At 41.6% G+C, this 12,728-nt stretch overlaps 2 protein-coding genes across 2 annotated transcripts; both read left to right on the forward strand.

Annotated features, from left to right (window-relative positions):
• Nucleotides 1-4,866: 4,866 nt before the first annotated feature.
• ltb4r2b (leukotriene B4 receptor 2b) lies at nucleotides 4,867-6,936 on the forward strand (the record flags this gene model as incomplete). Its single annotated transcript, XM_080836404.1, has 4 exons — nucleotides 4,867-5,496; nucleotides 5,663-5,863; nucleotides 6,397-6,440; nucleotides 6,684-6,936. 4 exons carry the CDS (start codon nucleotides 4,867-4,869, stop codon nucleotides 6,934-6,936), a joined length of 1,128 nt encoding a protein of 375 aa, XP_080692530.1.
• A 3,342-nt stretch (nucleotides 6,937-10,278) lies between these two features.
• sdr39u1 (short chain dehydrogenase/reductase family 39U, member 1) lies at nucleotides 10,279-12,721 on the forward strand. Its single transcript, XM_080836510.1, has 6 exons — nucleotides 10,279-10,398; nucleotides 10,876-10,982; nucleotides 11,187-11,269; nucleotides 11,358-11,479; nucleotides 11,714-11,866; nucleotides 12,189-12,721. Exons 1-6 carry the CDS (start codon nucleotides 10,383-10,385, stop codon nucleotides 12,614-12,616), a joined length of 909 nt encoding a protein of 302 aa, XP_080692636.1. The 5' UTR covers nucleotides 10,279-10,382; the 3' UTR covers nucleotides 12,617-12,721.
• The last annotated feature ends 7 nt before the right edge of the window (nucleotides 12,722-12,728 follow it).

The following is a 12,728-nucleotide window of genomic DNA, read 5'->3' on the forward strand; positions in this document are numbered from 1 at the left end:
AGGATGGAGTTAGGTCCCAGATTCTGGAGATATGGGGTCGCCATTGGCTCCAGAATCTCATTCCGATATCTCACTAAATTCCAACCGAAGAATATTGCAGGGGATTTTGGCAAACATTTTTGGGATGCTACCCACACGGTTAGCTGTGTTGCTCATTCCATGAATGCACGATCCACATGCTACTGAGGTCCCTGACAGTGTAAAATGAATAAAGTGTAAAAATGGTCAATAAGTTTTGTTTTTTTCTTAATACTGTGGGAGAATCATCAAATCCACCAAGCAACTCAAAACAAGAGTGAATACCAACAGAAGAATATTGCAGGGGGTTTTGGCATTTGACATTTTTTTGGGCCACTACCCACACGGTTAGCTGTGTTGCTCATTCCACGATTGCAAGATCCTTACAGGTTGTACCTCGTTGTAAAGGTGACTAATCAGGCTTTCCAACGATACACAATACAATATCAATTGGTATTATTAAAGGGGAGGGAAAATCGACTGAAGAAACGTTTCCAAACTTTTTTTTTAGGATTTTGGCAAAAAAATGTTGGCCGCTACCCACACGGTTAGCTGTGTTGCTCATTCCACGAATGCACGATCCAAAACAATACCAATTGGTATTATTAAAGGGGAGGGATAATCGACTGAAGAAATGTTTCCAAACTTTTTTTGAGGAGTTTATATCATATATATGTTATTCCATTGCACATTATACTGAGTCATTATATTATATTGTATTATATGCTATATTATTTATATTACAGTTCAACTATTGAGATGTGTATGTATATATTGAGATGTGTATATTTTTACTGCTATAGAAATATATAGCTTTTTTTGTAATGTTGATTTGTCAAAAATAACTGTGTATTGCCAATTGCACTGTTCAAGGTTTCTTAATCCACATACTTGAAAAGGAACTATTAAACTATGAAAAACACACTGACTGCCAGTTTCTCACTATTTGAAGTATGCTCTTTCTCTTAATGATGGTCAATAAGTAGTAACTAAAGAAGCACTATTTCGATAGTTTATAGATCTTCTCAGTATTTTCAAAGTGCACGAGCTGTGCAAGAAAAGAGAACGTTTATCATAGACCCATGCACATGTATGACTGGCGATTTAACTAGCGAGATTCAAAGTAACGTAGAGGCAAATCTTTTTCACACACTTCACGTAGAGCATAAACCCTTGAATACTCCATGAAATTGGTTGCGAAATGTAAAAGGTTATCGTGATTTGTATCCAGATAAACCGCAGCTCCTGGCAACTTGCGCTTGTTTGACACGTCTGACAGACCTCTGGCGTCAGAGAGCTCCCGAAACAATATGGCGGCGACGCGTTTCACCGAGAAGCAGTGGAGGCGGCGTCTACCTATATGATGTCTATGGTCTCAAGCACCTGAATAGGGTGGGGCACTTACAAGGGCGAGGTTTGCATAGGGTCGATAGGGACTAGTCACGACCAAAGTTTGGGAAAGACAAAAAAGTCCCTACCAATATTTTGTTAATTTGAGAAAAAAATATTTTGCACATTATATTTGCAAACTCATTCGTATTATTATCAATACAATGTTCGTCGCCCAGAAGAGTGAAAAATACATTTCCAAGTTTTCAAATGCGCCCTCGAGCCTGTGAGACAAGATGCTGTCATTGAATTGGCTGAAGTGGCAGAGTCAGAATCACTACTTGAATCCTGAAACAGTGCTACTAGTAGTCTGATACGGTAAGCTACTAAATACGCCCAGGAAATAATAACGCCTCATATCAGTATTTCGTTTGGTCTCAGCATTGATATTTTGACCCTTTTGTGCTCTGTAGATAGGGAAAACCACCTAAAAAGAAGAGAGATGCCAGAAGTGTTTCCACCCATAAAGTAGGCAGCTATCAAGAAGCCCAGGTTGCCCAGGTGTTAGTTAGCTACTCGGAAAACTACACACACTGCGAGGCTGTTAACCCTACATCGCCACCCAGTGTACAATGGAAACATGTTTTGATAGTTGTTAGTGTGTAGGGCATGTAACTTTTGCTTGCATTACATCTCGTCTTGTTGAAGCCAGAAGGATAAGCTACCCTGCCTACCCACATAATAGGACCATGCTCGTTTAGTCTAGTACCAGCCGGCTAGCAACTCATAATAAGGGTGACCAGATGTCCTCTTTTACCTGGACATCTCTTTTCGAGACCTAAAAAAGGATTTTGCCTTGTCGGATATTTGTGTTCACAATCTAGTTATTACGTCCTTACAAGTTTTGGAAAGGGTATCTCCCTTCTTCCGCGAGCTCTGACAGTAGAGAACTGTCATTGGTCGACCGCTTTCCCAGTGTTGTCAGATAGGATAATCATCCTCAAATATGAGTCTCTGATAAGATACGCCATTTCCAATCTGGCAACACTGAGCACCTTGCAGCCTCCACTAGTTGCATCCTTTACAATAGCACATGACATCCAACAATTCCGTTGCGGGAGAGGAGTCGAAGTGTCCTCTTTTTCACAAACTATAATCTGGTCACCCTATAACTGGTAGGCCTATATGAACCCTAGGATAGTAATAAAACTATCTCTGTTCCCTTTAATGTCTCGACTAATGTCAGCAGTCAACTAAGCCTGGTTAGTGTCTATTGAATTGATGAATTGCTGTGCAGGAAAAACAGCAGCCTGAAGCTACAGATGTAGAGTAGGGTGATGATTAATCAGCATAAGGGGTTCAAATGAGACGTTGAATTGTCCATTTTATTTTGGTAAAGATTGCATTCAAACGCTGTTTTTTAAGGGGGTTGAGACAATTTTATCATCATATCATCATTTTTTTTTTTTAAACTAAGGGTTTATTATTCTTATTATGTTTAAATCAGTTCCAAGTTCCACAAGTTAGTACACAAATGTTAATATATTCTAATAAAGTTTGCCTGTTTTTTTTATATTTATGGTGGGGGTGGGGGGGTCTGCCGGGCAGTGTCCCTACCAATACTGAGACAAAACCTACGCCCTTGGGCACTTCAGAGGAACTGCTATGCTCATACCTACTGCAAACCCCACTTTGCCCCACCCACCAAACATTCCTGGGCAATATACAGTGCTTCCATGAGCGAGTAAGTACTTGTACGTTTTCTGAGTTTTCTTGTGCAAGTACTTCTGTGTTCCTGAAGTGTTCTGACATGTGGCTGCAGATTCTTGGAGAAAACATGAGAGTTGGATTTGTCTGTGTAAGTGGAGTGAGTTTCAACCGTATTTGGGAACCACGTTTGCTAGAATTTGACAAAGATATTTTCCCTTGCAAAAACACATGTACACACCCACAGACAAATACATTAAATTCTCTGAGACAAACACACACTCTCTCTCTCTCTCTCTCTCTCTCTCTCTCACATACACGCTACACAATCTATATAGCCACCCCCACCCCACCTAACACACAAACTTTTAATAGCTATGCTTTATGAGTGTTCTGGGCCATACAAGCTGAAGAAAATAGGCTGTCTTTTTTTAATGGCTAAGTGGAATGATGTGGACATGAGTGGATCATTAACGTCTGAAAAAAGTTACTGGAATTTGAATAGCGAGTAAAATGACAGAGAGGATGTGACATAAAAAGACTCAAAGAGAGAGAGAGAGAGAGAGGGAAGGAAAAGAGTGAAGGAGACCGTGATAGAGACAGAGCTAGAAAGGGAGTGAGTGCGAGAATAAAGTAAAGTAAAGGGGAGTAGAACACACAGAGAGTGAGAGAGGACAAAGGGGTGGAACTGAGCACAACTCTCTCCCTCTTTCTCACTGCATATTATATACAGTGTGGTAACTGACTTATCTTTTTGGAAGTGAAGACGAGGACAATCAGACCGAACAGTAGAATGAAGAATGGAGAATAATGTCTGAAGCCATCACAAATAACAACAAACAGTAAGGGACTAATTTAAATACGAAAAAAAAAAAGTTTCTGTAAAGACTCAAGAGAATTTCAGCCCCAGGGGATACCACGCATCTAAGAAGGGATATCACTCAAACTGAAATAACTGAGAAGGAGAAGGATACACACATAAACAGGGAGTTGGACAGTTGGATCGATATTTAGTAGAAGAGAAACTTGAAACTTCAAAGTTTGTCCCCAGGTGCTGTCATTTGAGCTCAATCTTCTAGACCAGCACAAGAGAGGTGAGGAAACAATCACTTCTTGTCTCTCTTTATCTCCTTCTGCCTATTTGTCCCTCTCCTCTCCTCTCCTCTCTTGACTATTCCATCACTTGTTTGCATGACTCTGTCTGTATACCCATGCTTCTCGTGCTAAACACTTGGTGTAATTTAATGAAGAATTCTGCCCTACGTGGTTTAGCGTGTTCCTTAGCCATTCTCGTGTAGTGTGTAGAAACACTGTAGAAACCGTTCTGATGAAAATCGGCTAATGTTATAACAATATGAGGGACGACTGGATACAAATACAGCCATCGCATGTTCCTATATTTCAGCGTGACAGCTATTAACCTGACAATTCTTCTGCAAACTATCACTGCATGAAGTCAGTGGTGTGATGCCAACCTGCCCAAAACAGGTGTGAACCGGAAGCGCATACCTGTTATATTACTGTTACAATCATTTCGCGTCCGTCCAGAACTATTGCGACACACGGCATGTTTTTGCATGTTGGTTTTGCAGTGACATTTTATTACTGACTTAATAGTTGCTTAGCTACGTCAATGCCTGCCTGCTGTTGTTGAGCACTCAAATATTGCCTCAGGGTATAAACTCTGCCTTTTTGGCAGCAGCTTTTGGCATGCTTTCACTTGCCAGTGCGTTATGTATAAACATAAATATTTCCAAAGGAATATCTATTTCCCTGGAAAACCCAACTTCATGTTTCTCTCTCTACACAGATATGGCAAACCCCACCAGTTCTTCCCTTATCAATCCAACTTTCACAGTCAACAATTCACTCAACTCTTCCTATACGACACGGAAGAGCGAGGATCAAAGCCTCGTGAGTAACGATGCCTCGACTATTGTGGGTGCCATCATCCTCTCCCTGGTCTTCCTCATAGGCGTGCCTGGGAACCTCTTCATCATCTGGAGCATCTTGGCGCGATCGCGCAAGCGTTCCGTCACCACCTTACTCATCCTTAACTTGGCGTGCGCCGACGGCTTCCTGATGGCACTCACCATCTTCTTCGTGGTCTACTTGGCCAAGCAGAGCTGGATCTTCAGCAGGTTCTTGTGCAGGACCCTATTCTACCTGTGCAACGTCAACATGTACGCCTCAATCATGCTCATCACCCTTATGAGTCTCCACAGACTTGTGGCGGTGGTGTGGCCCCACCACATCAGCGCCTTCAGTAAGAAAAGGACCGTGCTGCGTGTGCTGGCCGGTCTCTGGGTGTCCGTGTTGGTCTTGGCCCTGCCTGCTCTGATCTTCAGGGAAGTGCATGAGGACACGGCCGAGCAAGGAAGAAAACGCTGGGTGTGCGCACCAAATCATGTGAGGTCTGTCGAAGCATCGGCGGCAGGAATGGTGAGAACTAAGAGAACCCAAGAATAGATGTTTTGCTGTAGCGTTAGAGGACTAGAGGGGATGTTTCTGATTGATGTGCAATTTTTTTTTTGGAAGCTGATGGTCTGCCATATTTTACTAATTCTTAGGGGCCATTGTGTGCTTTGTTGTGTGATGCTGCATACAGGAGGTGTTCCAGTACACGTTTGAGACAGTGGTGGGTTTTTTAATGCCATATGCAGTGATAGTAAGCAGCTATGTTTGCATCTTGCGGCGCCTGAGAAGGACGAAGTTTAATCGCAGGGTCCGCAGTGAAAATCTCATCCATGCCATTATTGTGGTCTTTGGCGTCTTCTGGTTACCCTACCACATCATAAATATGATACAGGTGAGAACATCTATGAAGTCCTCGGGTCATTGGAAGTGTTTTTTTCACACAATACAACACATTTAGCATCACTTTTTAACTGCATGAAGTATTTTACAATTAAGGAACTTTTTTGCACACAAGAATCATGATAAATTAAAACCTTACTGTTTTAGTACTCTATATAAAAGTACAATGTTTTATGGGTCAAGATCCACTCGGGAATAGAGAACTGGGTTTGAGCAGGGCATAAAACATCTGCTAGAGCAAAATAGTAATTCCAAAATGAATTGGGAATTTAAAATAATTGACACTGTTGCCAAAGGAATCAGGAAAACTAACCAATGACTAATTCTGTCTAGCCCAAATGTACCCTTGTCTTACAATCCGGTAACCAAACCAAGACCTCCAGTTCTTTGACCTGAACTGTTTTCAGTTCCTCTAATGGTTATGCACCTTGGTGGAAAAGCAGCTTTTGAGACCATGTTCAATTATTTTTCTGCCACTTTCAATAAATAAACCATTACTGTTTTTCTTTGGGTCGACCTGGGCAGGTTGTGGCTGCGCTTGCTCCAGCCAATACTCCCTTGGCAACAAGGTATGCTCTCCTCTATCTTAACATTTGCTTAATGTTGATCCTAGTGCACAAGTTCCAAAGCATGCCTTAGTATCACAGCTGGTGGTGCACGTATCATAGTGGGCTATGTCCTATGTGATTTGACAGTTCTACTGGCTTCAGACATAACTGGCATCAGCATGCAATTTTTAAAATGCATGTGGCTACAAGCTCGTCAGTAGTTGACAGGGTGTGTTTCTCTGTGCCTCTTGTCTACCTCTCCAGGCTGGATAAGATCTGGAGATCCAGTCGTGCTGTGTCATCCTCCCTGGCCTTCATCAGCAGCTGCGCCAACCCCATCCTCTACACCTTTGCAGGAAGGTCTTACATCAAAAATAATGGCCTGGCCTTCATGGCTCGCCTGTTTGAGGGGACTGCTCTAGACTCAGGTACCAGGAAGATGAGGAAAGAAGCAATGGGGTTGAAAACAATCGATTCTTCCAGCACAGGAGCTCAGGCTGTGACAATCGTAAAATAGAATTCACTAGTACCTCCAGGATAAGGCAGTTTTGCGTTCTCATAAATTCAAGGATTTCCTGTAATTGTGGGCTGCAATTTTCTCTTATTGCATAAAACTCAATCATCGAATTTCTGCTATATTTTCGATTTTATACTCAAAATCACAAGTTGAGAATTCATGCATCAAATTCAGTTACAACCTCGACAAACGCTCACAAGATTCTGATGGGATTATTTTTCCCACATGAAATTGGGGGGGGGGGAAGGTCCTGAAACGGTATCAAATACTGTGTGGATGTGATCTAAGTATTAAGGCCGAAATATTCTTCCTCGACTCCATTCCTGTGTGGTCACACAGTTGCTTCGACGGACTTGTTTACATTTATGATCCTCCGATGGTTGTGGGTGTTTCAAAGCAAAAAAAAAATGGTCATATTTGTGCATAAGTTGTTTATTTGACTTTTTTTTTTTGCTAAGATTTCTTAAAAGTTACCAAGAAATAGACACTGTAAAAACCCTGTTATCGTAACTGAAAAATACCTCTGAGGGGATTTACGTGGTGTCTGAGCCAGCTATCTAATGTTGGCATGTTACTACCCACAAGGTAAACAGCGATGTATTGAAGGATTGTTACAAAATTCAGGAGGTGCATGTCAGGCCACGGAGAGGGCTCTCCCTACCTCCGTAAACGGACGCCCATGAATTAGGCTTTACTCTTCCAAGAGCTTTCCTGTGGATCACTTCAGTACACAGGCAACTGAGCTGGTGGCATGCTTTAGCATGGCTATTTATCGAGAAATACTGCTTTTGCCATGCTGTTTTAAATGACTGTTCATTAGAAAACTGAATGAAAATGTACATGTGCTTCTTCCATGTTACATTTCATACAATGTAGTTAGGTTGTTACAAAACCTTACATGAAACAATTGTGCTTTCAAGTTTGTTGTAAATATGCATTATATAAACATATTTCATGCCTGTCTTTAAAGTCTGTTTAAATATTAAACTACTGGATAATTAACTTCACACCAAAAGGATTGTATACATTTGACATCTATTTGTTATATATTAAAAGCCTTTGTATACTCCACTGAAGGGTTTCCAAATCTGTTCAGTTCAATTTTTTGCCAGGTCACAACCCACCTCCTGATGTACCAGAAGAAAAATAATCTGTGCCTTAAAAATGGTCAGAGGTGGTAAGGCTGTACAGAAATGGGTAGAGCACCATTAGGTGGATTTGGCTAGAGACACCTTAATGTAGCAGTTGAAGTATTAAAGTTATGCAGTTATATAGGTTACAACCGTTAGATCTTGCATTTGGTCAGTTCTGTTCAACCGTTTTACATGTTCATATAGGTTGGGTAACATGCAACATCATAAGTCCAAAAGTAAATGGCTCTCCTACAGAGGTTTGATTAGGCAGATCACTTATCTTTGATGAATTAAAAGATTAAAATGGCTTTGTTTGGAATCATTGAAGTGTGATTCTTATGTAATCCTGGAGATCTGCGATGGTGTCTAGGAAGAATGGTTTGGAAAACATCCAATCTCGGCAAATCCCTTGTCCACAGATGTGTGTATGCACCGAAGATGAGCACAGACTGCTTAGTGACTGTAGGCAAAACCTTTGACAATCACCGAGCGCAATAAATATGAATATAAATTCCACCACACAAACACTTGGACAAGGTAAAATATGCATTTTATTTCTACTTAAAATTACAAACCGCTGTTCCATTCCATAAACACCAGCACCCACGAGGTTTGCCTGCAAGAAAGGTTAACATAGTAGCTTTAGAATCTCATTGAATACAGGAAGGTTCGAGCAGTGCTATCTACAGCCCATTTCAGTGCATGCGAATAATCATTTAATTTCATATGAAACACGGAACATGCAATTCATCACCATAAGCTGCAAAACAAAACCAAAGCAATTAGATCAGCTAGGTACATACCTGATGTAGCCGTTTTTCAGTTCTGACCTACGAGGAGAAAAAAAACCCTGGTTAATAGACTATAAAGTTGGTAAAAGTAAATCCCCTAAACAGTCAAAAGACCCGATCAGTATGTGAAAATGTAATCAGGATTCAGGTGAAACACGGACTCACATGCACATCATCACTTCAGGAGAGATTAGCAACAAGAAAATCAGCACGCTTTTGCTGAAACAATCATGTAACTGCTACCTTCATTTAACCTGCAATTCATCACCATAAGCTGCAAAACCTAACGAAAGCAATTAAGCTAGCTAGGGACATACCTGATGTAGCCGTTTTTCAGTTCTGCCTTCTTGCCCTACGAGACAAAAAAAAAAAAATTCTCGGTTAATAGACGAGAAGGTCGTAACAGTACATCCTCTAAACAGCCAGACCCGATCAGTGCTTTGAAAATGTAATCAGGATTCAGATGAATACGGACTCAAATGCACATCATCACATCAGGAGAGAATAGCAACAAGAAATCAGAACACTGCACTGAAATAAACGAATGTGACTGCTACCCATGATTTCGATCATTCATTTAAACTGTAAAGTTAAGACATCGCTTACCGTTATTTACTTAAATGTTAAAAGTGCCCGTAAGTTGTAACTTATCATACTGTACGGTTGCAATGATGCACCTGCCACAAATTGAAAGGACGCAAAGGCGCCTTTGCAGACCACGTGCAACGGCCTTTCTCCATGCTTTCAATTACACATAAATCGAATGTCAACGTTACTATAAAACTCACCTCGGTATTCGAGCCTTTTCTTAGGTTTGCGGTTACGATGATTATTACGATAAGTGCCTCTCTAGCAAAAAAAAATAACAATAAAAAAAAAAAAGCTATTCTACGCACGCTGCGGGCTTTCGCTTAAAGAAGAGTTACGGACCAGCTCCATCTCTTAAACCTTATTACCTCATTGTTCTCTACGGTTGCGACAATTTCCTCAACACAAATAGCACGATGAATACGGCTAAACGTCTTCAAAAAACTATGTTACTATTCCTTCCCACGCAGGATCAGTAGAACTCTATCCAAGTCGCTCGTACGAGGAAAAGAGACTGGTTAAATGCAAGTCGTCGTATTTATCTCCTGATCGACCCACGTGTTGTTTTTTTCTTCCTGAAACATGGTCACCGCTTCCGGTGGCGAAGCGTATCTAAATCGACCAGTGTCTGGAAAGTATAATGTATAATTTCTAACAGTATTTCCACTTTTACAAACTGATGGGCCAACGTGGTTTTATGTTGCATCCATAAGGAGATAATATCATTCGATATATGTGTAAACCATTCTCTGACTATACTTTCCCTTACTATCATGGCGTCTGTCTCTGTCTAAATTTCGAACACCGGGGTAACAGGCTACGGATTCCAGGTTTGGTCAAATTTGAGACAAGTAAACGCGCTGGAAACAAAATTCTCCATCAAATTGGAGGAGCAAAGCTGCCGTGAAGTCACAGTCGCTCGTCAGGGAGCGTGATGAGAATCTTAGTTGGTATGCAAACACGTATTTTCTTGCTGTTTTATTATTTGACTTTTATTCTACAACGAAGACAGGAAAGGTAAGGTCAGCGTTAGCTCGCAAGATACGTTACGCTAGGCTGCCGAAAACGAAGGGCTAATGGGGTTACTCATTTAAATGTATCACCGGAATGGAATATCCGATTGGCTAAGCCACATTAACAGGCACTTTCTGAATAACTGAAAGTTATCATGTGATATTTCTTCTGTAAGATCTTTTGGAAGTCGCCTGTCATGCTTCCATAACAAAATGTTTTGTAACTGTTGTTACAACGCATGCGCATGAAAGCCAATGTATTGCATTCATGCTTATGAGATAACTCAATTTACATCTCCAGTGTACGAGGTAATCTGGTAGTCTTTAACACTCAGCTGTTTCTTAAATACTCTTGCCCCCTCCTGAGTTGTCTGAAAATACACAAGTCTTATATGTATGTGTAACTTTGCCAAGGTGGAGGAACTGGGTTTGTGGGACGAGAGCTCACCAAACTGCTCAGGAATAAGGGCCATGAAGTCACTCAGATTTCCCGACAGCCAGGGCCTGGGAAAATAACATGGGTGAGGGAATTGAAGTTTGTCAAATGAATCTATTTAAATAATTACTTTGTGTTGTTACCTTTCTTGTTAGTAAAGTCATTGATATTTTCTTACCCTTAAAGGCAGTTGTTGCTGTTGTATTCAAGAGGTTGTCCATCACTTAATCTGAACTGTCAGTGGAAATCCCATCTGTTTGTCATGTCAAATTAACTGCTCTCAATTTAGGCAGAACTGGAGTCTGGTGGTCTACCACCTTGTGACGGCGCTGTCAATCTGGCAGGGGAGAATATTATGAACCCTCTGCGCTGGTGAGTGTGTTCTCCTTACATCTACCAGCTTTTCTGCTGTTCCTTATGTGAACGAACCTTTCTTGGCTCATGGCATTTTTTCCTACAGGTGGAATGACAGCTTTAAAAACGACCTGTTTTCCAGCCGAGTTGACACTACCAAAACTCTGGCCCAAGCTATTGCATCCTCTCCCAGTCCTCCCCATGCCTGGGTTCTTGTCACGGGTGTAGGTAAGTTGTCTGCAAATGCAATTTACATAACTTCAATGTCATTCTAATTGCAAACAAACACATGTAGGAGCAAACTCCTCATACACAATACTGTCCGTTATGGTAAGCCTTTGAGACAATACAAGGAAATAAAGAAACAACACCCTGACATGAATCAGAATCAGGTTTTATGAAACCCCCTGTTGTTTGCCTGATATGTGAGACATTTTGTGTCTACTGCTCAACTCCCTTTAGCGTGCTACAGACCCAGCCTTATAACCCAGTATACAGAGGAAAGTGATTGGACGCCCTTTGACCTCTTGTCAAGGCTGGTGAGAGAGTGGGAGGGTGCGGCAAAACTGCCTGATGACATCGCAAAGAACACCAGACAAGTGGTTGTGAGACCAGGTAGGTCACATCTGTATTTGGAGGACCAGCTGAAAAAATAATCAGAGCCCTTAGTAAAGTGCATTGGTATGTGTATTGTAAATGGTGCTCTATCACTAAGCTGACACTTCCATTTGTCAACCTTGAATTCATGACATTTCAAACATACTCTGTCTGACCCTCTTTTACTATCAGTTTTAATGCACTTTACCTTTTTTTTTGAAAAAATCTCATTATTCTATGCTCCTTTATCTGCTCATTTGTAAAGCACTTTTAGTTAACAATATGTATGAATTGTGCGATATAAATACATTTGTCCTGCCCTGCCCCATGCCTCTGCCAGGTGCAGTACTGGGCCGTGATGGCGGGGCCATGAAGCAGATGCTGACTCCCTTCTGGTTTGGCCTGGGAGGCACTCTGGGCTCCGGGCGCCAGCCTTTTCCCTGGATCCATGTCTCAGACCTGGCAGGCATCATCGCACACGCCCTGGAGCCCACCACTCTGCTTCCCTCCGACCAACCGGTGGTGCTCAATGGTGTCGCCCCCACACAGGCCACCAACTACGAGTTCACCAAGGAGCTGGGCCGCATCATGCAGAGGCCCACAGTAATCCCTGTGCCTGGTTTTGTGTTGGATGGCCTGCTTGGCTCTGAACGGGCGGTTATTCTCACACAGGGTCAAAAGGTCGAGCCTAAAATGACCCTGGCGTCTGGCTTTCAGTATCAGTACCCGGACCTTACCACTGCCCTACGGGAGATTGTAGGGAAATAAAAGGACATTTAAAAGGACATGGGAATACGACCCCTTATTTATTTACAGGATTTGAAAAAATACTGTCATTGCACATCATTTTCTTGCCATATTAAGTCAAATAAAGCCTAAA

This window comes from Sprattus sprattus (assembly GCF_963457725.1).
Source record: "Sprattus sprattus genome assembly, chromosome: 4".
Classification (NCBI taxonomy): Eukaryota; Metazoa; Chordata; class Actinopteri; order Clupeiformes; family Clupeidae; genus Sprattus; species Sprattus sprattus.